At 43.5% G+C, this 21,682-nt stretch overlaps 2 protein-coding genes across 2 annotated transcripts; both read left to right on the top strand.

The window, feature by feature from the left end:
* The first annotated feature begins 317 nt into the window (after window positions 1–317).
* On the top strand, window positions 318–2,867 carry guca1b (guanylate cyclase activator 1B). Its single transcript, XM_023813464.2, has 4 exons — window positions 318–906; window positions 1,360–1,509; window positions 2,452–2,566; window positions 2,740–2,867. The coding sequence occupies exons 1-4, from the start codon at window positions 703–705 to the stop codon at window positions 2,865–2,867; spliced, it is 597 nt and encodes a 198-aa protein (XP_023669232.1). The 5' UTR covers window positions 318–702.
* Window positions 2,868–4,075: 1,208 nt separating this feature from the next.
* LOC111844733 (ADP-ribosylation factor-like protein 8A) lies at window positions 4,076–15,819 on the top strand. The gene is made up of 7 exons (XM_023813465.2): window positions 4,076–4,546; window positions 7,288–7,368; window positions 7,606–7,679; window positions 7,878–7,971; window positions 9,452–9,519; window positions 13,374–13,444; window positions 14,657–15,819. Exons 1-7 carry the CDS (start codon window positions 4,424–4,426, stop codon window positions 14,707–14,709), a joined length of 564 nt encoding a protein of 187 aa, XP_023669233.1. The 5' UTR covers window positions 4,076–4,423; the 3' UTR covers window positions 14,710–15,819.
* The last annotated feature ends 5,863 nt before the right edge of the window (window positions 15,820–21,682 follow it).

The following is a 21,682-nucleotide window of genomic DNA, read 5'->3' as shown; positions in this document are numbered from 1 at the left end:
ATTGACAGTTGGACCAAATATTTTGATGGAATTTTGGTTTGATGGCAGATATGAGTGCTGTACCCTGAGAGACTGTGACAACAAAACTTCAGAATCTCTGAACTACAGTTGATATAGGGAATAGATTATGCCACAGCCATATTTGTGGCTATATCTCAGATGACGTTCACAGTGAACAATTCAGATGGGAATCACCAGTGATGTATGTGGCTATGGAAACAGGCTGTGTTAGTGTCAAGGGCTGTTGCACACAGCTCACTGATGAATCACCATAACTCCTGTTATTATCTCTCTGGAGGCTAATGGGTTATGACAAGAGCTCAGATTTGTAATCTGGGATGAACTAAAACCATGTACAGGGTTCTGGGTGCCAGTGCAAGAATTCAAGAGACGGGGAAAGACAAGCGAGGAACTGTGTGTGTTTCAACTCCATAGCAGAACATCTTTACCTGCAAAAGCACCTTAAACATCACAACAAAAAGTGGAAAAAAGGGATTTCTGGCTGGAAATGCCTGCTGGTGCATTGTCTGAAGTAATCTGGAGAGTCACAAACTGAAGAGAAAAAAGTGCATATCAAAGAGCAGTAGCCTTCTCACCTGTAGATTAGGCTGAATGCGACTTTAACAGTCAAGATACTTCGCAGTTTCGGTATGGAACGCTGATCAAATAAATTATCGTAGAAGAAGCTTCCAGAGGCACGCAATGGGTCAGCGGCTGAGCGAGGACTCGAACGCGGACAAGGAGATCGATGTGGCCGAGCTGCAAGAGTGGTACAAGAAGTTTGTAGTGGAGTGTCCCAGCGGCACGTTGTTCATGCATGAGTTCAAGGGTTTCTTCGGTGTCTCGGACAATCAGGAAGCGGCCAGTTATATTGAAAACATGTTCCGTGCGTTTGATAAGAACGGGGTAAGTTGGCGCTCTCCTCTACCACGTAATTACATTTTAGAAAGTAATATGCAAAATAAACATTCAAAAAATCATTCTTCAATTTCCCATCTTCTGAACCACTCATTAAACAAATCAATATAATAAAAGTAAATAAATTTAATTTTATGATACATTACCTACGGATAGGCCTACGAGGTATATTTTGCAATATTTTGCAATATTTAAAGACCACTTTTGTGCTACCTTCAACATTTCAAAGGATTACTGACATTGAAAATGTCACAATTAGAAGATTCATTTTCTTTGTTCTGCCAACTGAATTATGCCTATAGCACTTAACTATGTATCTAATATTACCATACAAATATTTACACCAAAGACTATCCCAAAGACTGTTAATAAATCTATGCTACCTTTTTCTTATACTTGTATCAGATGATAAGTGACGGTTTCCTTCTATTTCCTTTGCAGGACAACACCATTGATTTTTTGGAGTACGTGGCGGCACTGAACCTGGTCCTGAGAGGCAAGCTGGAGCACAAGCTCAAGTGGACCTTCAAAATGTACGACAAGGACGGGAGCGGCTGCATCGACAAGACGGAGCTGCTTGAGATCGTGGAGGTAAAAGCTGCATGAAGACATTTGTCATACCTATCAGTTCGCGCAGTCCAGACAAATAAATTAAGTCCATTTTCACCAAAGTTGCTTCAATACCGATATTCTCGGTCTCTTTTGAAAACGCAGGTGTCTGTCCGTCTGTATGCCTGAATTTATACCTCGTGGCACCCAGGGAGCTGGGCGTTAAGGGCCTTGCTCAAGGGCCCACGCACATGCTGCAAAAACCAGCTCCCCCCTGCTCACAGCTCACTGAGCCACACAATGCCCCCAAATACATGGCGGCACTGAACCTGGTCTTAATTGTGGTTCAAACATTCAGAGTGTTAATTTTTGTTTTGTTTCTATACATTCTTAAAGCAGTGGGAGGGACTTAGTGCATTTTTCCAATTTGATTAAATACACAACTGCTTGTTAAGTTGTTATTAAATAATTGCATGAATGTAAATACAGAAACCAACATTCACTTGGCACCTATCTGTGCCACCTTAACCTCTATTGACCTGTCTGTACTGACTTGTCTCTGTGATGAGTGTATATTCAATATCTTTCAGTTATCCTGGCTGAATTGGTTTTGCCTCTATTTAAGTCTCTATTGACCTGATTCTATACTAACAATCTCCCCATTAAGCTGTTTCCTGGTGTTCTGAGTGTGCTGTATATTTGTGTCCTGTTTGTACGTGTTTGTCTCTCTGTCATCCTAGCAGTTCTGACTCTGTTTTGTAATGACTGTTGTGTTTATTGTCTCTTGGTTGTCCTGATTATATTCATTGTCTCATTTTTGTTCCAGTTATATCAGTGTTTTTTAAGTTGTTCCCATTGTATTCTGGTTGTATGGATAGCCTGTCTGTTGGCTTGGTTATGTTCCCTTTCACTCTGCAGTCTTAGCAGTGCTGACTCTATCCTTGTTGTTCTGGTTGTACTGGCTGACTCTCTGTTGTCATTCAGTCCATCTACCGGCTGAAAAAAGCATGTCATGGAGAGCTTGACGAGGAGTGCAACCTGCTCACACCGGAGCAGGTGGTGGACAGGATATTCGAACTTGTGGATGAGAATGGAGATGGTGAGGGAGACCTGCTTGCTGTTCATGGAATACAGAGATAGGTCATATCTGTTATTTATGTAAACCAGCATATTCCTATCATAGGGCATAAACCCAGGCTGTAGATGAGACAATGTAAAACTGGAAAGACTCTGTCCCCCAGGAAGACTGTGCTGTCCCACCCCACTCTCCAGGTGAACTGTCTTTGGATGAGTTCATTGATGGTGCACGGCGGGACAAGTGGGTGATGAAGATGCTGCAGATGGATGTGAACCCTGGGGACTGGATCAGTGAGCACCAGCGTCGGAGTTCCAACTTCTGAACCCTCACTTCATCTCTCCCACCTTCTCCTCTAAGATGTCAAAGTTATGTCAAATATGTAATGTTCCTTTAGAAAATATTTCTTTAGCTGCACTAGCTAAAAACATCACAAACAGCAATTCCACCAGTAATTGTACATATTTAATGGCTTCCTTTTAAGACAGCAAAATGATCATCTTATAGTTCCATGACTATCCTGGGTCAGCCGTTGGAAGTCAGACAGATAGATCTTATTGTATTATTATTCCACTCACCTTCAAGTAATTAAGTAATTAATTCCACCTGCTTATCCGGTACAGGGTTGTGGAGAGCCTGGAGTTTATTCCAGGAAGCAACAAGTAATGGCAGGACACACCAGGGATGGGATGCCAATTCTTGTAGGGAAAATGCATTAAGGGAAATTTAGAGATACTAATTCAGTCAACATCAACATTGAAATATCATGTAAATTCACACCATGCTCAAAGTGTCCGGCAGCCCTATAAGCAGATACTGTACTGATGCATACTGCTGTAGGCAGAGTGGTTGGTCATTAAGCCTACATTCATACTAACAGACACTTGCCTGGTATCGGTCCTGGGTTCTTGTCTGTAAATATTAGTGGGATGTTAATCAATAATAATAGGAACTATGGCACATATTTGCATCTGTGTTTTAAGTTGTATTTATTATTTTTTTTATTATTTCTTATTTTTGTCCAAATAATTTAATCTGATTATCAGGTCTGATCTGATCTGATGTTATTAATAAAGATTAAGTACAAACCATCTGAGATTTTCCTGTAGTTTATGGGTTGTAGTTGTAGGAATGTCAGAAAGTGTAGAGATTATCCTGCCCTTAATATGTTTGTGTTGCTTGTTGTTATATCTGTAAAATGCATATGCATTTTTAATAAATAAGACTCTGTATTATTTTTTCTTTAAATGTGTATGCTTGCAAGTCAAAGCTTCCTGAGGCTAATTTTAAGTGACAGGGAAAGACCTTGTAGACTACTTTAGCTGCATTGCCTAAGAATTCTTCAATATTTTTTTTGCATGATGAAGACACCTAAATAATTTGGAGTGATGCTCTAAGCATGACGAAGTATTAATAATGTTTGCCTTAAAACATCAGGCTGAGTCAGCACGTTACATCGGAGGACGGATTTTAAGATTCTGCGCCTGATCATGTCCAGCAGAACCTCCGGTAGGCGGCGTTCTCCTTTCCGGCCCGGCAGGCTGGCGGCGGAGTGCCTTCTTTACACAGGCGCCCGTCTCAGCACATTGTCCTGGATCAGCTGTGCATGGATCTGAAACCCCACCCAATGAGGAAGGGCAAGTTACAGGGAAAGAGACTGACGGTGAAGATACTGGGTGCCGTGATAAACCGGGGAGTGATTTAACAGTTGAGGGGAAAAAATACATTAGGTTTGCACATAACGTGCAACGATTTTTTTTTATTGATAAATCAGGCACCATATTAGGTGGACCTGCATCGTCTATTAATCCAGAAACGCGAAGGTAGCTGTTAACTGCCCGTTGACATTTAAGGCAGGTTCCACCGAGCCGCTTTTCCGAGATGATCGCGTTGTTTAACAAGCTGCTGGACTGGTTCAAAGCGCTCTTTTGGAAGGAGGAGATGGAGCTCACGCTGGTGGGGTTGCAGTATTCGGGGAAGACCACCTTCGTCAACGTGATTGCGGTAATCCATCCTCTGTTTGTTCATTTTTTCGCCCCGTCGCCTTTCAGGTGGTGTCCGTGATTGGCGCCGTGACCCGTAAATTGCCCGATGACGCTCAGATGCTCGGTCATGGCCGCGTAGTGGCCCGCTGGTACTCGGGAGCACCAGTCCACACTCACGCCGGCTTGTCAACTTGTGCTTGGGTACTACTAGTATTTTTTTTGTTCCTTTCTGCCGATGAGCCACGGAGGCTGAGTTGTGCCCGCTGCTTCGGGACGGGGAGTCCCCCGGCAGCGCTGCGGCTGGCCGCATCCCGAGCCCAACACGTACCGGTCAGCGGTGACCGCATTTTCCGTAAATGATGCTCGGCTCAAAGCCTCCCTCTCACCTCTCTAGCTTAACATTAGATGCCCGCTGTGTTTTCATACTTTAATCTAAACCCATAAAAATGATATTAGTGTGGACGATGTTCATGTGAGTGCTTTAATTTTAAATACATGGTGGCAAAAATCCACCGCGCATATATTAAAAATTCAAACGTAAAACGTGTATTGAGATGGTACTCATTTGACTTGACTGTTGTAAATGTCTGGGAGAAGAATATAGGATTGTACACGTGTAGACTGCTTGGTAACTATGATAAGACCGATTGTTCCTCCTACTGATAATTTGTTAACACTGGAATGGAGTGACTATTGGTTTTGATGACTCTGTAGTCAGATGTGGAGGATGGATTCAGAGAAGAGTGAATGTCACCCAGCTGTCTCCTTGTCAGTCTCCTGGTGCCGATGAAAAGTGCTGAATTTCAAATAGACATATGCCTTGTTTAAGTGGTTTATAAATAAACCTTTGGCTACTTAGACATGGCACTTTTGCATCCATCACCCTATTCCAGTCTCATCCAGGGGCAGTTTATCCTCCTGCGTTCAAGAAGCAGCAGGATGCGGCCTTTCCTGTATTGAGCAGCTGGGGTGGGGTGGGGTGGGGTGGGGGCGGCTTTTAACGACTGCATCTGTGACACAGTGTGTGGTGGTGCTAGGATGAATTTGAGCACATCATCTTAGTTCAGTGGTTAAGGCCTGCTGAAATACAGGGTCCTCTAATCCTTGTAAGAGATCCCCTGGATTATTAGGAACACAGAGGCACCAATGGCTGAGTTCTATTCCTCTGCCTGAGCAGAATAGGGGAGTAGTGCCATCTTTTTTTGTATGGGGGCTACAGAGGTCTGTTTCTGTGTTTCTGTGTTTGTGTTTGTGTGTGCGTGTGCGTGTGCGTGTGCGTGTGTGTGTGTGTGTGCGTGTGTGTGTGTGTGTGTGTGTGTGTGTGTGTGTGTGCTGCTGCACAAGGCACTGCCAGGAGTGTAAGTGAAGCATCACCATGCCAAACTGGAGTCAGTTGGTTGCACCCCTTCTGGCATTCAGCCACTTGCTGTTCAGAGTGATTTAGTCATTAAAGCAAAAAAGCATAATGAGAGAGCAATTTAACCTGTCTTTTTCATTTAGGTATCTGGTCTTTTGAAGAATGGGAGAGAAAAGATGGTGCCACCTAGTGGATGATATTAAGTATACTTTTCATTGCATGTTATGAGTGTGTTACAAGGTTGTTTCAGGACTAGGTTTTAGTTTCTCGCTGTGACCTTGTGCCAAAGGTGTTGCTCTTTGTGGTTAAGGCTTGTGAGACTGGAGCTGGAGCTTACATGGTTACTGAGCAGTCAGGTTGGTGTTTGTGTGAATAAAGGCACCTTAGTCCCATTGACAGTCAGTTCTCCAAATGTAGCAAGCCAGACGTTTGATACAGGTGATTGTTACATTTTTAACTGCCTGAGAAATGTGCTTGTTCTTAACAGCTGAGTTACACTAGTATAGTAACAGTTTATGTTTTATGATGCAGTTAAAGTCTAGTGACTTAAGGACATGGGTTCTCTTGAAACTTACACCTACATTGTTCTAGTTTGTAAATAATTTCTGTGTTCAGGAGTTCGTCCTTCATGTTTCTTCTGTATTGTCCACTTCAATTCACCATGGTAACTAGGAGACTTACTGTGTCATATGAGGACCCAAACCTACTTCCAAGGTTGGATAGGGTGAAACTTAATTAGGCGTCTTGGTGTTAGAAATCTGGGTTGTGTCTTTGAATAAAAGACAATTGTTGCTGTCTGAGGTCTGATGCCTTTGTTCTTGGAGAGCTTTACACAGCCAAGGTACTTTCAAAACATAGGAGGTTAAATATACTGAAATGTATGTCAGCATCAGATGCACAAGTTGGATTTCCACTCATCATTTACTTGCATTTAATTTCATGTGCTTGATATTTTCCCATTGTTGTTTATGACATGGAGCCACAGAAATATGCATTTTTATTTGATTTATGAAGAGGCCGATCAAAAATTAAATCATCACATCACAAAGAATAGTTTTCAATTTTCTCTTCATATTCACAGAGTGATTCATCTCCAGGTTTTGGGGACGTTGCCTGGCGTGAGTTGAGACCCAGTTGGGGTGTTGATGTCTGTTGTGTTCTTCATTCTTCATCTCCTGTATGCACCATGGAGGTTATGATTTGTTTTCCAGGCTAAACAGATTCTCTGGGGGGGTGTAAGCTTTATTTCTGGGCAGAAATGACCAATAACTGTTTTAATTCAAAATATTTGTACACATTTAGCCACACATGTGAATATTTGTAAACCCCCCACTGTTTTACCCTTGATAAGCTGAGTGCTCTGAACCACGCTCCCCCTCCCTTTCTGTCACTCTGTCCTGTAGTCTGGCCAGTTCAGTGAAGACATGATCCCCACAGTGGGATTCAACATGAGGAAGATCACCAAGGGAAACGTCACCATCAAGGTCAGGTTGTCAAGGAGACCGGGGACAGCTCTTAGTTGGACTGTGCCCAGTACAGTAATGTTGGGCACAGTTATGGGCGATTCTCTACCATTGTATGGTATAAGAAGATTAAACAAGAAATAGAACAGAGTAGAAAAAAGACAGTTTTACAGTTTCTCAGCAGCCAAAGGCCCTAACGGGGGTTCAGTCTGCTCTCTCAGGGTGCTAAACTTAACCATAAAGCTGTCTTCTCTGCAGTTATGGGACATCGGGGGCCAGCCTCGCTTCAGGAGCATGTGGGAGCGGTACTGTCGAGGAGTGAGCGCCATCGTGTGAGTACCAAAGAAGGGCCTTCAGTCTCTCTCTCATTTTCCTCATAGTAACCCCATAGTAAACCCATAGTAAACCCATAGTAAACCTAGGAGCTACTGGGTGAGTCAGGAAAGGCTCCTGGTGCCATCTGAGAAGTCATCTGTCATCGGAGGAGCTGGGCAGCGGAAGCCGTGCCCTGATATTCTTGCTGTCCTCAGGTACATGGTTGACGCTGCAGACCCAGAGAAGATTGAGGCCTCAAAGAATGAGCTCCACAACTTGCTGGACAAGCCTCAGCTGCAGGGCATTCCTGTGAGTTCTCCCCTGTGACACTTGCATGTGGCTTAAGCTGTAATTGCAGTGATTATCCGAGGCACACCATAATAATGACACTAGTATTCAGTCTAGTATGGGATGTGTTCCGCTGTTGTACTTATTCCCAGTGGCACAGACGAATCATGCTGCAGCACTAATTTTGTTAAGAAACTACATAAGAATTACACTGTACTACTTATCTCAACCAAGATAGAGGTCAGAAATCCAGGTATTTATTACAGGTATAAAAATGGAGCTGAGTGTGGTGTATGGTTCACTGGGTCAGGGATTTGTGCCTTTGTCTGGAGGGTCATGGGTTCGAATTCCATGCTCAGCAGAGTAATCATATCCCCTTAACTCCAGGGGTGATGTGTGACCTCGCTCTCTGCTCCCAGGCTTGCCTCACTTGTACATTGCTTTGAACAAAAGCATCTGCTAAATCAGTAAATGTACGCGAAGATTTAACATTGAAGTCTCATTCGTCTGCCTGCTCTGGTGGATATGACCCAGTGAGCAGATGTGAATAATTTATGTTGCTCTGAATTAAGTACTGGGAAGGTTGTGGGCGTATCTTTTGTGGGGGTGAGGCTTTGGGGTTGATTTGTAAAGCTTGGGGGGGGGGGGGGTTGGTCTCTCACTGTCAGGCTCTGGTCCTGAAAAATAGGCCCTGTATCAATAGGCTTTTAATGCTAGTGGCTCCTAATGGAGAGTGAACTATTGATTACACCCGAGTGTCTGGCTGTTGGTGGGGATGGGCTGTGGGGTGACTTCCAGCTCTGAGAGCAAAAGAGATTCCATTAGCTTACAGGAAATAAGGAAGTACCCTAAGGGACCAATTCCTTAAGATCACTGTGAATGACTTGTACCTGCAGGAGAAGGTTAAACTTTTTCTTTCCTATAGAAATAACGGTGTAAGGAAAGCGTGTAAACCTCTTGGAATTAAATTTCTGCAAGAATGGTTCCTAAAGTGTGCTCTTGATGGCCTTATATAATGAACAACTCACACAACATGTTCACTGCTGTATATTTACTGAACAAATTGATTAATCAGCCACAGGCAGCCAGTTATGGAAAATGCACATGAACCTCTGGGAAAATTAGCACATGAAAACAGAGTTATTGGAGTCAGATGATCCACTAAACTCTGGCATGGTTTTGACCTGCCCTGACATATTTAAAAGCACAGTTTTGGTTAACTGCTCTTTGCTACAGAATTCACACTGTGGCCGGAATGAAAGATATCAGAGGAGTAGCCTAGGTGTTGACAATGACCTTGGAGGAATAGTTGTTGAAACTCATACTGCAAAGAGTTACAAAAGGGCTGCAATAATCAGTTCAATAAGATAGAAGCTTCTTGTAGATTTTTGCAGTTTAAGGAATCATGAGGCTCTGATGTGTGTTTTCACATGTGCTGTATGATGCTGCCTTATGTTTGGATTTGAAGCCTGAGACCCATTTTCTGTGACTCCCTCTGCAGGTCCTGGTTCTAGGGAACAAGAGGGATATTTCAGGGGCCCTGGATGAGAAGGAGCTGATTGAGAGAATGTAGGTGGTGGTGTCACCTGATGGGGCCGCACTTGCGGGTGCCGCTACTGGGTGGTTGTAGTGTGTTGGGTGGGTAAGGCCCATTTCTGGCTCTCTGGGGTGGGTGGGGCTTGTGGATGGCTGGGGTGTGTTTAGTATAGTTTGGCAGTACTGATATGTTCTTTGCCTAGAAGTACATAGGAAATACATTTTCTGGAACAAGATTTAGAACCAGCTGTTCAACCACCAATGTCAATTGAATGAAACTATGCAATGGAGGTGTAAAGATGGATCGTGATTTTAAGGTGATAAGAACATAAGAACATAAGAACTATACAAACGAGAGGAGGCCATTCGGCCCATCGAGCTCGCTTGGGGAGAACTTAACTAATAGCTCAGAGTTGTTAAAATCTTATCTAGCTCTGATTTAAAGGAACCCAAGGATTCAGCTTGCACTACGTTATCAGGAAGACTATTCCATACTCTGACTACACGCTGTGTAAAGAAGTGCTTCCTTAAATCCAGTTTGAAATGTTCTCCCGCTAATTTCCACCTATGGCCACGAGTTCTTGTATTTGTACTAATGCTGAAGTAACTATTCGGTTGAACAGCATCCAAACCTGTTAGAATCTTATAGACCTGGATCATGTCCCCCCTCAGTCTCCTTTGCTTGAGGCTGAACAGATTTAGCTCAAATAACCTTTCCTCGTATGACATTCCTCTAAGACCAGGAATCATTCTTGTGGCCCTACGCTGCACCTTTTCTAAGGCCGCTATGTCCTTTTTAAGATATGGTGACCAAACCTGTACACAATATTCTAGGTGAGGTCTCACCAAGGAATTGTATAATCTTAGCATTACCTCCCTTGACTTAAACTCCACACACCTGGAGATGTACCCCAACATCCTATTGGCCTTTTTTATTGCTTCCCCACACTGGCGAGAATGAGACATGGAAGCATCAACATACACACCAAGGTCTTTCTCATAATCAGCTACCTTTATTTCAGTAGGTCCCATAAAATACCTGTACTTTATATTTCTGCTCCCTACATGGAGTACCTTACATTTGTCTATGTTAAATTTCATCTGCCAGGTGTCAGCCCAGTCACTAATTAAATTAAGATCCCGCTGTAGCTGCTGAGCCGCTAGTTCAGTATCTGCTACACCACCCACCTTGGTGTCATCTGCAAATTTCACCAGTTTACTGTATATATTGGTGTCTATATCATTTATGTAAATTAGGAACAAAAGTGGTCCTAAAATTGAACCCTGCGGTACCCCACTATGAACGCAGGCCCACTGTGACATCGAGCCTCTTATAACTACTCGCTGCTTCCTATCCGTTAACCAGTTATCAATCCAAGTCGCTACAGTTCCTAAAATACCTGTCGCTTTGAGTTTAAGTGAGAGCCTCTTGTGGGGAACAACATCAAAAGCCTTTTGGAAATCTAAATAGATGACATCATAGGCCTTCTTATCATCAACTTCCTGAGTAGCTTCCTCAAAAAACTCCAACAGATTTGTTAAACAGGATCTACCTCTCCTAAATCCATGCTGGCTATCCCTCAAAATGTTATTTGAGTCCAGGTAATCTACCATTTTCTCTTTGATTATAGCCTCCATAACTTTACCAGTTATACAAGTTAGACTGATTGGCCTATAGTTTGACAAATTACTTCTATCCCCTTTTTTGAAAATGGGCGTTATGTTGGCATGCTTCCAATCAGAAGGTACCACACCTTCAGATAAGGATTTTTGAAACAGTAATGTTAAGGGTCGGCAAATAATATCCCTCATCTCTTTTAACACTATAGGTAAGATGCCATCAGGGCCCTGTGATTTATTTATTTTGAGCTTAGCTAGGCTTTGCAAAACATCAGCTTCAGTTATATATATATTAGTTATAGACGATGTTGAATTAGTAATAAGAACTGGTAAGTTACTAGTGTCCTCGACAGTGAATACCCGTGCAAAACTATCATTGAACTCATTTACTATGTCAATGTCGTTTTCAATTATAAGACCCTTACTATCCTGCAGATTAGTAATTTCAGCTTTTAGAGCTCTTTTAGAGTTAAAATACTGGAAGAAACTTTTAACGTCATCCTTAGCCTCCAATGCGATCTTCCTTTCGACATTCCTTTTAGCTCGTCTAATGTCATTTTTTAATTCAGCCTGTAGATTTAGATACTCTTGCTTTATTATGTCATCATCAGTTATTTTCCATCTCTGGAACAAAGCCCTTTTCCTCCTTACTTTATACTTTATGTCCCTATTAAACCACCTAGGTTGCAATTTCCTAGATTTATTCTTGCTAGAAACAGGTATGAAGTCCTCTTGTACTTGCAATAATGTGCTTTTAAAAAATTCCCATGCCTCTTCAACAGTTTTGTTATTTAACTCCATCCAGTTCACGGTTTCTAGTTTTAATCTCATACATGATTCAATGCGTTGATCTGTACAGTCAGAATACATTTTCAGGGGTATAATAATGATACTCCTGGATTGCACGCTCTCACGTTCACGCACTGCAGGTAGACTCGCATAGTAGTGCTAGCAGGAGGATTTTCACAATGCAGGACGACAGGGGAAGGTTCATTAATATTCATAAAAGAAGCACCACCTGATGATCTCTGTGCTACGGTAACAATCTTTGTGCTACAACGCTTTTGGAAAATGCCTCTGTTTTATAATGCAAAAAATCGTTCTTTTTGCCAGCTACAGTAGCAGCTAGCTGTCTAGCTAGCAAAGTAAAAAAGGAATGTTAGCCGTAGAGGTGCATGACGGTTAACATATCACACTGTCTGATATTTGTTAAAAATCAAGATATCTGCATTGTTCTGATGTGTCAGTCTTGGCCAATATTGCTGGCTGACATTTAAACTTTATCAGTATTCAAAGTTAGCAGAATCAAAGCTTAAAACACAGCTACTAATACAATGGAGATAATTGCATTGGATGAGCCATTTTGCATAGTGTGGGAAGAGGGATGTTTATAATCGTCTTTCGATTTCCACAGAATGAATAAAAAAACTATTGACTTGAATTTAATGTATATTCCATCCATATTCTCATTGCTTACCCTGGTCAAGGTCATGGTTAGAACAGGCAGCTACCACAGACAGCATACAGCACAGGGCTGTGATGCCCTCTGGAGAGGATGCCAGTCCATCACTGGGCACATATACTCACACACTGACAGTCCTGAACTATGAGCAAATATAGAGGCACCTATTAGCCTAACTGTCTGTCTTTGGACTGTGAGATGTAACTTAAATACCCACTGAAAACCTGTGCAACACGGGGGGAGCGTGAAAAGTACACAGAGAGCAGAGGTGGGATTTCCATAAAAGGTTAATGAAGGAAACTTATCACACCAAAGCATTAAAATAGAATGTGTGAAGACTTTATTTTGGTACAGGAGTGAGATGGAAAGGAGGTGAATTTTACAAAACGGTAAAGAATGAAAGCAAAAGAGCTGCTCTGGCAATAGTGTGAGTGAAGAGACACAGGAGACGCGGCATTCAGTCTTGGAATGGGCTCTAATGAGATATGGGTGCAGGCGGGCGTTCTGGGTGCTGGGAAGCGAATCCGCTGTGCTCGCTCAGGCACAGGCGAAGCAGGTGAATGGGTGTGTCAGATCTGCCCCTTTCTTACAGTAGGATACAGCATCATGTATTTTCCGGCCTTTGATTTTGTTTTTCGTGTTATTCTGGTAACTGATAGTAGCGAATGCTGACAGGGCCATTATGTGGGGGAAGCTGGATGCTGACGACGTGTGTGTGTGTGTGTGTGTGTGTGTGGGGGGGGGGTGGGGGGGGGTATTGAGAAATGGGATCCACATTCCCTGTTTTTTGCTGCTTTCCTCTCAGGAATCTGTCTGCCATCCAGGACAGAGAGATCTGCTGTTACTCAATCTCCTGCAAGGAAAAAGACAACATTGGTATGATTCTGGGCTGTATCTCACTTTCTCTTACCTAATGAAGTACCTTTCTGCATCTCCTACTTAACGGCCCCGGTCAGGCAGTCAGCACCTGTGTTTAAGCATCTGCATGTTTTAGATGTCTGTGCAGACACACACAGGATGACCCTTCAGGGGCCTATCAGGGTTTATTCTCTCATTTAAACTATGATAAAAGGTAAGCTGGCATAGGGGGAGGTGAATATTTTATTGCATGATACTTGGAATTTGCAAACACTTTGAGTAAATCTTTGACAGCTGGTTTTTGTTATGATGCCCTGCTTATCTGTGCTTTGGTTACCATCTGAAATGGGAAGCCATTGTTTCACGCATTGGCATTTGATCAAGCCTTTCTGGGGGGGTTAGGGTGTCACATGAGGGAATATCACAGATCACTGGCAGTAAATAAACATGAAGTTGAAAGACCTGTTTCCCTGGGAAGGAATTGTTTTTATTAATATAAAAACGCAGACGTGCACTGTCACAAGCAGGGGTTGAATCCCAAATAAGGTGTTTGAATTGCTAATATTTACTTATCAAACAGAATATTAATTCTGCCCCCATCTCATTCTCATTCCTCCTGACATGACTATAGTGATGCACTGAGAATCGGCGTTTGCTGGGTTCTGTATTTATTATTGACATTATCTAACTGCTAATGAAGCACTATTGTGTGTATAAATGAGCAGTGATACAGCCTACGGCTCTCAAGGGGAAACAAATGCCTGCCTTCCATTTGATGCATCTGTAACTTGTTCTTACTGTGCATGATGTAAGGATGAAGTCACTGCATTGTCCTGTGAAAACTGCTCCCCAGATACTGAAGGACATCAAGGTCTCTGGGCCAAGGCGGGTGGGAGTGTCTTGGACAGGCCAGTTTTATCACAGTCCTTTTGCAAAGTGCTTTTAGCACTGTGATGAAGAGCATAAAGTTTATTATTAAGAAGACGTCATTTTTTCTGCATTTTCTGGCTCCCATTCAGTTATTTGCAGTTGTAAATGTCAGTAGGTTTTATCAATGTCAAAGGATTTGAGGTTTATTTTATATCTGGTTTCTCAACAACATTGAGAGGGCCGTACACTTTTAGAGCAGATTCTGTTCTCCCACATGGGTCTGATGCATATGGTTGCCATGGTGACTCCATGGCAACCTCCATTGTGTATTCAGTCATGTCTGTCTGCTCTTCCTGCCAGATATCACACTGCAGTGGCTGATCCAACACTCCAGAACCAGGCGAAGTTCCTGAAAACCAGACCTGGTGAAACCAACCTGAGACCAACCCCCTAGTCACGCTGCCACCCTCCTCCCTACCCTTCCTACTTTAAAAAAAAAAAAAAAAACATCCAAACTGCCCATGTAAGAGTTCCCTTTTGATTCTTGTAAAGAGAATGTGAAAACCATTATTTGCACTGTTTTTTGATATTTTTGTTATATACAATTGTTGTAAGGTATAATTTCAACTGGATAAACTGATACTTGACAGTCACAAATTACCTTTTCTGTTCCTTTTTTTATAGTTCTTCGGTTATGCCGTTTTTTTTGGCACACTGGTAGAAGTAACTGGCCTGGGTTAAGTTGGTCAAATCCTGATTGGTAGCTAAAGTATCAGTTATTTGCTAGTCAGTTACTGCTATTCTAATGTGCTGAAAGTGAAGATGTGGGTGTTTTAAATACAGCTGTTCACTTCCAATATATTGGACTTCTAATGGAAAGTTGGTTGTCGTCCTGATTCACTGCATTGAGCTTCACATTTCATACTGTAATTGTGCTGAGATGTGACATCAGGGGTGAACCACCTCAAAGTGTGTGAGGTAATTGTCAAGCAATTGAAGAAGGGATTTAAATGATCTTGGTTCAGTCCCTGAATGACTCAAGACAAGTTTGCACAAACAGTGCTAAGTAGAGACCCCCCCCCCCCCAAAAAAAAAAAAAAAAACGTTAGCTGGATTTCTAGTCACGTCAGGAGGGGGTAGAATGAGGCTGGTGTGTGTATGTGTGTGTGTGTGTGTGTGTGTGTGTCTGGGTTCTTCATGCACTGAAGGGTCAGCGCTGATCTGGGCCTGGAGACAGACTGCCCTTCTGCAGCCTCAGCCCCCAGACGCCCTGCATGTGTGTAACAATTCACACAACATCTTAAATGTTCCACATTTTTTATAAGTGATTCAGCACAGAACACGCTGTACATAAGTATTGTATTTACAGCTGTTGTGTTTTTGTTTTTGCATAATGTATTTTAATCTAAGCCAACGTGTTTTAGTGTTCTCATTTATGTGGTGTGGCAAAACTGGTCATAACTAGACCCAACAAACTCATATGTATGTATCTTGATTAAATAAAAAATATACATAAAGTCTGACAGGTTCAGAGGTATGTTTTGTTTTTAATGTGGGAAGTTTGAGAGTCAGCAACAGCAGGGCTATTCAACTTACGGTCCTCAAGGGCCGAGCCCTGCTGATTTTCCAGCCTTCCTTCACCTGTGGGCCAGGTGTGAAGCCTCTGACCAATCAGAATCAGTTATTATTGAACTAACTACCTGGGAGAACTGAAAACAAGGTCTGGATTTGGAATCGAGGGCCTGAGTTGAATAGCCCTGCCCTACAATGAACGGAACTACAGCTGATGGGTATGAAGCTTATTGGGTGTCACAGAAATGGAAAAATACACCTGGAAGGCTGTCAGTCTCATGGGCACCGTACACAAATAATTTACATAAACATATTTTTTTTTAAAAAAGAAGTACTTTAAAGAGAATCTAATGTAGTCTTTGTCTTTAACCGACTTCAATAAATGTTTTATACCCTCATAAAAGATACATTCGCGAGGTTAGGCTCCAGAACCTGTTGTGAATGCATAGGTTTCGCGGATGTTTGGTAGAATCACTAAAAATGGTAATATGTGCTTATTTCTATAGTTTAAACCCAAAATCTGACACCAATCATGCTCCCAAAACACTTTAATTTAATTTAAAAGTTAGCTTAATACATTAACTTTAAATAAAACAAAATATTTTTAAATGAATTAAGGATTGCATCAGCACTTTGCACATTGAATTGCCAATTGCAAAATTTGTCTTCAAATTACATGCTCTGATTCAATATTGAAATGACAAATGCATGCTCTGATTGAATATTGAATTGCCAATTGCAAAATGAATTTCCATTTGCATAAAGAGGCAAAAAGCCCATGGTAATATGAAATGCAATTCAGTGAAATGTTATTTATTTTTCATTTCAAATATTTTGAAATGAATTAAGGATTGCATAAGGACTTTGCACATTGAATTGCTGATTGCAAAATGTATTTTCAAATTACATGCTCAGATTAAATATTGAAATGACAAATGCATGCTCTGATTGAAAATTGAATTGCCAATTGCAAAATGAATATCCATTTGAATTTTTGTGCTTATAGCACAGGACAACAAAAAAAACAAAACATTTTTTTAAATCATCAGAGAGCAAAACACATTTTTCCAAATCAGTTTTTCTGTCATGTCAACTTTTTGATTTATGAGTAATGCTAGTTAATACCGTAATTGCAAGTATTGTGTACTAAAATAAAAGCATCACTGTAGTATAAGGTAAAATATCTTTAGAGCAAAATCAAACAGACAGTGGGCATAAAGAAATTGAAAAGTGCTTGTTAACCATCGTTGTTTCTTCAAAAACGCTTTGAGTTTGATTGTCTTGTGTACACCATGTCTGGATTGTTGCGGTACAGCATCCAGCAGTAGTCGGCCATCATGCTTTCACTGTAACAAGCTGCACCTTCTCCGTACTCCTCATCACCTTCTACAGAATCAAGACCATCATGTGGCGGTACAGAAACAGGCAATGAACCGCCATGAGGAACAGGCCTGATTGCAGAATCTAGGCTGAGATATACAATTTTGTGCTTAGTTTTAGCTGAGAATCCGCTTGTATTCGTGCGGCAAAAGTATCAGTCGTTGAGATGGTCTCATGGTTCCCTCCACACCATCGGAATTCCAAATGGCATTGCTGCCTTTCGCCGATTTAGCCAGTCACACAGACCATTTGAACAACTGGTACAGGTGACATGTGGAGCCCAAGATTTATCCTGGTCTCCAGGTGGACAGCCAAAGTATAATTTGTACATCTTCTTAAGGTCTGCAGTGATTGGGCAACGTTGTGCTTTCATTGTGAATGAACCACACACATAACAGAATCTGTCTGGATGATTAATACAATTTCTAGGCATGATAACAACTGAAAGCCAACACAGTTGATGCTGTCTGTCACCGCTGCCTTCGATTTCCAGGTCGATGACCCAGAATTCAAACTCGTGAGTTACATTTAGTATTTCCTTTGCAACAATTCGAGAAATAATAAAAAATTTGTCGAGAAGCTTATGTCAACAAAACAAAACCTGAGGCACAACTATCTATGTTTCCCGCCATACTAAGTTTTATACACAAGACATGCACACTAGGTCAAATTAATTATACTCAAATCACAACTAGACAAGTGTCAATAAAACATAAATCAATATCTAGTCACCTAGAGAACGGAGATGCTGTCTATAAGATAAAAAACACAGACAACTGTTGTAATACACTTAGGCAGACTACATGTACATAATATCATACTACATATAGCTTCATCACAAAAACTTGATGTGCTAGAGAAAAACTAAACCAGATTTGAAATCAGCATGAAAAATACTACAAAACCCACATAAAGTTACCTCTGATGAAAATGACCTGTTAACCTGTATAATCTTCCATAGTTTCAGTCGTTAATATACCCCACAGCCTGCTTAGTACGCTATCATGTTTCTGTTTTTGTGACCCAGTGCATTATGGGAAGGCCGTTAGTCCATCATGCTTGAGTGTTTAGAAAGTATTTAGATAGGTTTACATTTAAATAGGTGCTACAACACTTGAATCATTTGTAAAATAAACCATTTTTAATTCAATTACAAATACAGGAAAAGCATCTAAAATTGGGTTTATTTTAGTAGTACAGTCTATGAATCAGTGTTTTTTTTGTAAATTATTAATAGACACATAGCTAGTGTGTTAATGTCATTTATTTTTGTTGTTTTTTTGGCACGTTTGCGTGTGGTGTCTTACACCTACGTGAAATATCAGCATACCTCGAAGTCAGCGATTCCCGTTTTTTTTAGATTGCAGTTCTTTCTTTCGGGCACTAGGAGTCCTCAATTGTTCAAGTATGGACACATGAACAAGAAAACCTTTAGCTGAATCAGAATCATTTATTTATCGCCAAGTTCTTCCACATACGAGGAACTTACTTTGGGGCATCATGCAAGACAAGCAAGGAAAATAAAAACAATTAACAAATAAATCATATAAAGAAGTAATACAAAAGTGTGTGTTTAGTGAGGATAATGTACACTGTGTAATACAATGCAGCTGCAGATAAATTAGATGGGGGGGGGGGGGTAATATGTTTGGTGCAATGTAACATTGGGCGATCAGATAGGCAGGGGTGGGGCGACGGACAGAATCAGTGGTTGTTGATGAGATCTACTGCTTTTGGTGCATGATCCTGATAGACCTCAACGTCTTGCCAAAAGGAAGTGGAGACGTCCACACCCAGGGTGGGAGGCGTCAGCTGCTGCCCTTCATGCTTGCTTTGTAGTCCTGGAGGGGCTTCAGGTTCTGAAATGATGGCAGACTGCAGCCAATCACCTGAGGTTGGCTTGACCCTGGCTTTGTCTGCTGTGTTCTTAACCTTTGTATGTTACAGAACTGTCAGCTGTTAAAGTTAAGCAATATGAGTTTGAACTTAAATGTTATTACATTTTGAGCATATCATATAATATATAGAGACATAAAGGCAGTTTATAGTGTTTTAAAAAAAACCTCTTTAACTGTGAAGCTATGGTATCCGGGAGGGCCTCAGAGTAGAACCGCTGCTTCTTCACGTCGAAAGGAGCCAGTTGAGGTGGTTTGGACATCTGGTGCGGATGCCTCCTGGGCGGCTACCCGGAGAGGTTTTCCGTGCATGTCCTACAGGGAGGAGGCCCCGGGGCAGGCCCATGGGCGATCTGTGGCAAGTTACTCCTCCTTGGATTGCCACCTTATCGTGGTGGAGGGGTTTGTGTGCCTCCGTGAACCTGGGGGCTAGGTTGTCGGGGGCAATAGCCCCTGGTAGGGTCTCCCAAGGCAAAAAGGTCCCAGGGGAGGGGCCAGACAAAGAGCAATCCAAAAGAACCCCACGAAAAAGTTTAAAAGCAAAGTCCCGTTTCCCTCGCCCGGACTAGGGTCACCGGGGCCCCACCCTGGAGCCAGGCCTGGGGGAGGGGCCCGTTGCCGAGCGCCTGGTGACCGGGCCTTGGCCCGTGGGGCCCGGCCGGGCACAGCCCGAAAGAGGCACGCGGGACTGTCCCCAGGTGGGCCCACCACCCACAAGGGGAATGTCAGGGGTTCGGTGCATTGTGGATCAGGTGGCGGCCAAGGGAGGCCCTGGCGGTCCGATCCCCGGCTGACAAAACTGGCTTTCGGGACATGGAATGTCACCTCTCTGGTGGGGAAGGAGCCTGAGCTTGTGCGTGAGGTTGAGAGGTATCGACTAGATATAGTCGGGCTCACCTCAACGCATAGCTTGGGTTCTGGAACCAATCTCCTGGAGAGGGACTGGACGCTCTTTTACTCTGGAGTTGCGGCGGGTGAGCGACGCCGGGCTGGGGTGGGGCTATTGGTGGCTCCACAGCTCGGTGCATTAACACCGGAGTTTACCCCGGTGAACGAGAGGGCTGTTTCCCTGCGCCTTCGGGTCGGGGATAGGTCTCTGACTGTCATCTGCGCTTATGCGCCGAATGTCAGTTCGGAGTACCCGGCCTTCTTGGATTCCCTTAGCGGTATGCTATTTGGCGTGCCGCGGGGGGATTCCATCGTTTTGCTGGGGGACTTCAACGCTCACGTGGGCAATGACAGTGTGACCTGGAAGGGGGTGATTGGGAGGAACGGCCTCCCTGATCTGAATCCAAGTGGTGTTCTGTTGTTGGACTTCTGTGCAATGCATGGTTTGTCCATAACGAACACCATGTTCGAGCATAAGGGTGTCCATAAGTGGACATGGTACGAACATGCCCGGGGCTACAGGTCGATGATCGATTTTATAATCGTATCAACTGATCTGCGGCCCTCCGTCTTGGACACTCGGGTAAAGAGAGGGGCAGAGCTGTCAACTGATCACCACCTGGTGATGAGTTGGCTCAGGTGGCGGGGGAGGAAGCCGGTCAGACCTGGTAGGCCCAAGCGCATAGTGAGGGTCTGCTGGGAACGTCTGGCAGAGGCTCCTGTTCGCTGGAGCTTTAACTCGTGCCTCCGGCAGAATTCCGACTGCATGCCGGGGGAGGTAGGGGACATTGAGTCTGAATGGACACTGTTCCGGACCTCCATTGTGGAAGCGGCCGTACGGTGCTGTGACTGCAGGGTGGTCGGTGCCTGTCGTGGCGGTAACCCCCGTACCCGATGGTGGACACCAGAGGTGAGGGGGGCCGTGAAGCTGAAGAAGGAGGCTTACCGGGAATTATTAGCCCGGGGGTCTCCGGAGGCAGCTGACGGGTACCGGCGGGCCAGGCGGAACGCGGCTCGGGCGGTCGCAGAAGCAAAAACCCGGACGTGGGAGGAGTTCGGTGAGGCCATGGAAAGTGACTTTCGGTCGGCCTCAAAAAGGTTCTGGCAAACCATACGGAGTATCAGGAGGGGGAAGCAGCTCCTGGTTCCTACTATTTATAGTGGGGGGGGGGGGCTGTTGACCTCACCTGGGGACATCATCCGGAGGTGGAAGGAATACTTTGAGGACCTCCTCAACCCTGCCTCAGATACATCTACGCATACTGCCTTTGAGACATCTGAGGGCACAGAGCCCGAGGGTGCTTGGGGGGGCTTGCCCATCACTGAGGCTGAGGTGGCCGGGGTGGTTAAACAACTCCGTGGTGGCCGGGCCCCGGGGGTGGACGAGATCCGCCCAGAGTACCTGAAGGCTCTAGATGTTGTGGGGCTGTCGTGGCTGACACGCCTTCTCAACAGTGCGTGGAGGTCAGGGACAGTGCCACTGGATTGGCAGACCGGGGTGGTGGTCCCCTTATTTAAGAAAGGGGACCGGAGGGTGTGTTCCAACTACAGGGGGATCACACTTCTCAGCCTCCCTGGGAAAGTCTATTCCGGGGTACTGGAGAGGAGGGTGAGATCGATAGTCGAATCTCGGATTCAGGAGGAACAATGC

This window comes from Paramormyrops kingsleyae, chromosome 6, assembly GCF_048594095.1.
Source record: "Paramormyrops kingsleyae isolate MSU_618 chromosome 6, PKINGS_0.4, whole genome shotgun sequence".
NCBI lineage: Eukaryota > Metazoa > Chordata > Actinopteri > Osteoglossiformes > Mormyridae > Paramormyrops > Paramormyrops kingsleyae.
The sequence above is the reverse complement of the archived record's forward strand: the minus strand, read 5'-3'. Positions and strand labels throughout refer to the sequence as shown.

Excerpts from the sequence above, each read along its gene's own strand:
- guca1b (XM_023813464.2), top strand. The coding sequence starts at position 703 with ATGGGTCAGCGGCTGAGCGAGGACTCGAACGCGGACAAGGAGATCGAT. Across the intron at positions 907-1,359 it reads GTGCGTTTGATAAGAACGGG|GACAACACCATTGATTTTTT; the intron begins GTAAGTTGGCGC and ends TTTCCTTTGCAG. Across the intron at positions 2,567-2,739 it reads TGTGGATGAGAATGGAGATG|GTGAACTGTCTTTGGATGAG; the intron begins GTGAGGGAGACC and ends CCCACTCTCCAG.
- LOC111844733 (XM_023813465.2), top strand. The coding sequence starts at position 4,424 with ATGATCGCGTTGTTTAACAAGCTGCTGGACTGGTTCAAAGCGCTCTTT. Across the intron at positions 4,547-7,287 it reads CCTTCGTCAACGTGATTGCG|TCTGGCCAGTTCAGTGAAGA; the intron begins GTAATCCATCCT and ends TCTGTCCTGTAG. Across the intron at positions 9,520-13,373 it reads AAGGAGCTGATTGAGAGAAT|GAATCTGTCTGCCATCCAGG; the intron begins GTAGGTGGTGGT and ends CTTTCCTCTCAG.